At 64.7% G+C, this 830-nt stretch overlaps 1 protein-coding gene across 1 annotated transcript in view; it reads right to left on the bottom strand.

Moving 5' to 3' along the window:
• Positions 1-739, bottom strand: part of GPR50 (G protein-coupled receptor 50) — a 4736-nt gene extending 3997 nt beyond the window's left edge. The window contains exon 1 of the mRNA XM_024740699.1: positions 553-739. Within this exon, the coding sequence (XP_024596467.1) occupies positions 553-739 (187 nt within the window). The remainder of the gene's footprint in view (positions 1-552) is intronic.
• Between the last annotated feature and the right edge of the window lie 91 nt (positions 740-830).

An 830-nucleotide genomic window follows, 5' to 3' on the forward strand; every position in this document is an offset into this window, starting at 1 on the left:
GCCCGGGAGCTGCCCGGGAGCCACCCTGGAGTCACAGGGCTGCGGCGAGCGGGGGCTCGGCCGGGCTTGGGCTCGGCCGCCGCGCTGCGCTCCGGCAAGCGCCGCCTCAGCCGCCGAGAACTTAACTTTACCGGAGCGGGTAGCGACCCCGCTGCTCCCTCCGCGTTAATTCCTCCCGCGCTGCCTCGGCGCGGCCACCTCTGTGGCGTCCGGCTCGGCGTGCTGTCCCCGGGCGGCCGCCGGACTCTCCGCTCGGGTGCCGGCTCCCTCTGCATCAGGTTCCCGACGGGGCCGGGCTCGGCGCTGTGCCGCGCACCGCAGGGACGGGGATTTGCACTTGGTTGCCCAGAGCTTCTCCGAACCTCCGCAGCCTGGAGAAGCTCTGAGTTTATGGGCCCCCCCGCCCCCGGCAGAACATCATCACTCAGGCTCGCAGGGAAATGGGGAGCAGGACCCATCCACGGGTTCCCTATTGCAGGAGCCCAAACTAACACCCTAGGTAGGGGTTGCAAGTGGCTGCACGGTGGGTAGGGAGAAGGAAAGGAGTCTTACCAGAATTTCGGAGCTTCTTGTTCTTTGACACAGCCAAAATGACCATGGAGTTGCCGATCAGGTCTACGACTATGGTGATGACCATTGCGCAGAACATAAAGATGATTAGAGCCGGTGGGTAGTCTGGCTGCGGCAGTTTACAGCCAACACAGCCGTATGGGCTGGGAACTCCCAGGGTAGGCCTCATGTTGCTGCTGGAGACCGTTAGGTCCTCCCAGCCGGGTCTGGACAGCGAACACCTGCTCTGTCGCCAGGAGCTTCAGGAGAGCTGCCCACCA

The sequence above is a fragment of the Neophocaena asiaeorientalis genome, unplaced genomic scaffold, assembly GCF_003031525.2.
Source record: "Neophocaena asiaeorientalis asiaeorientalis breed wild unplaced genomic scaffold, Neophocaena_asiaeorientalis_V1.1 scaffold823, whole genome shotgun sequence".
NCBI classification, from domain to species: domain Eukaryota; kingdom Metazoa; phylum Chordata; class Mammalia; order Artiodactyla; family Phocoenidae; genus Neophocaena; species Neophocaena asiaeorientalis.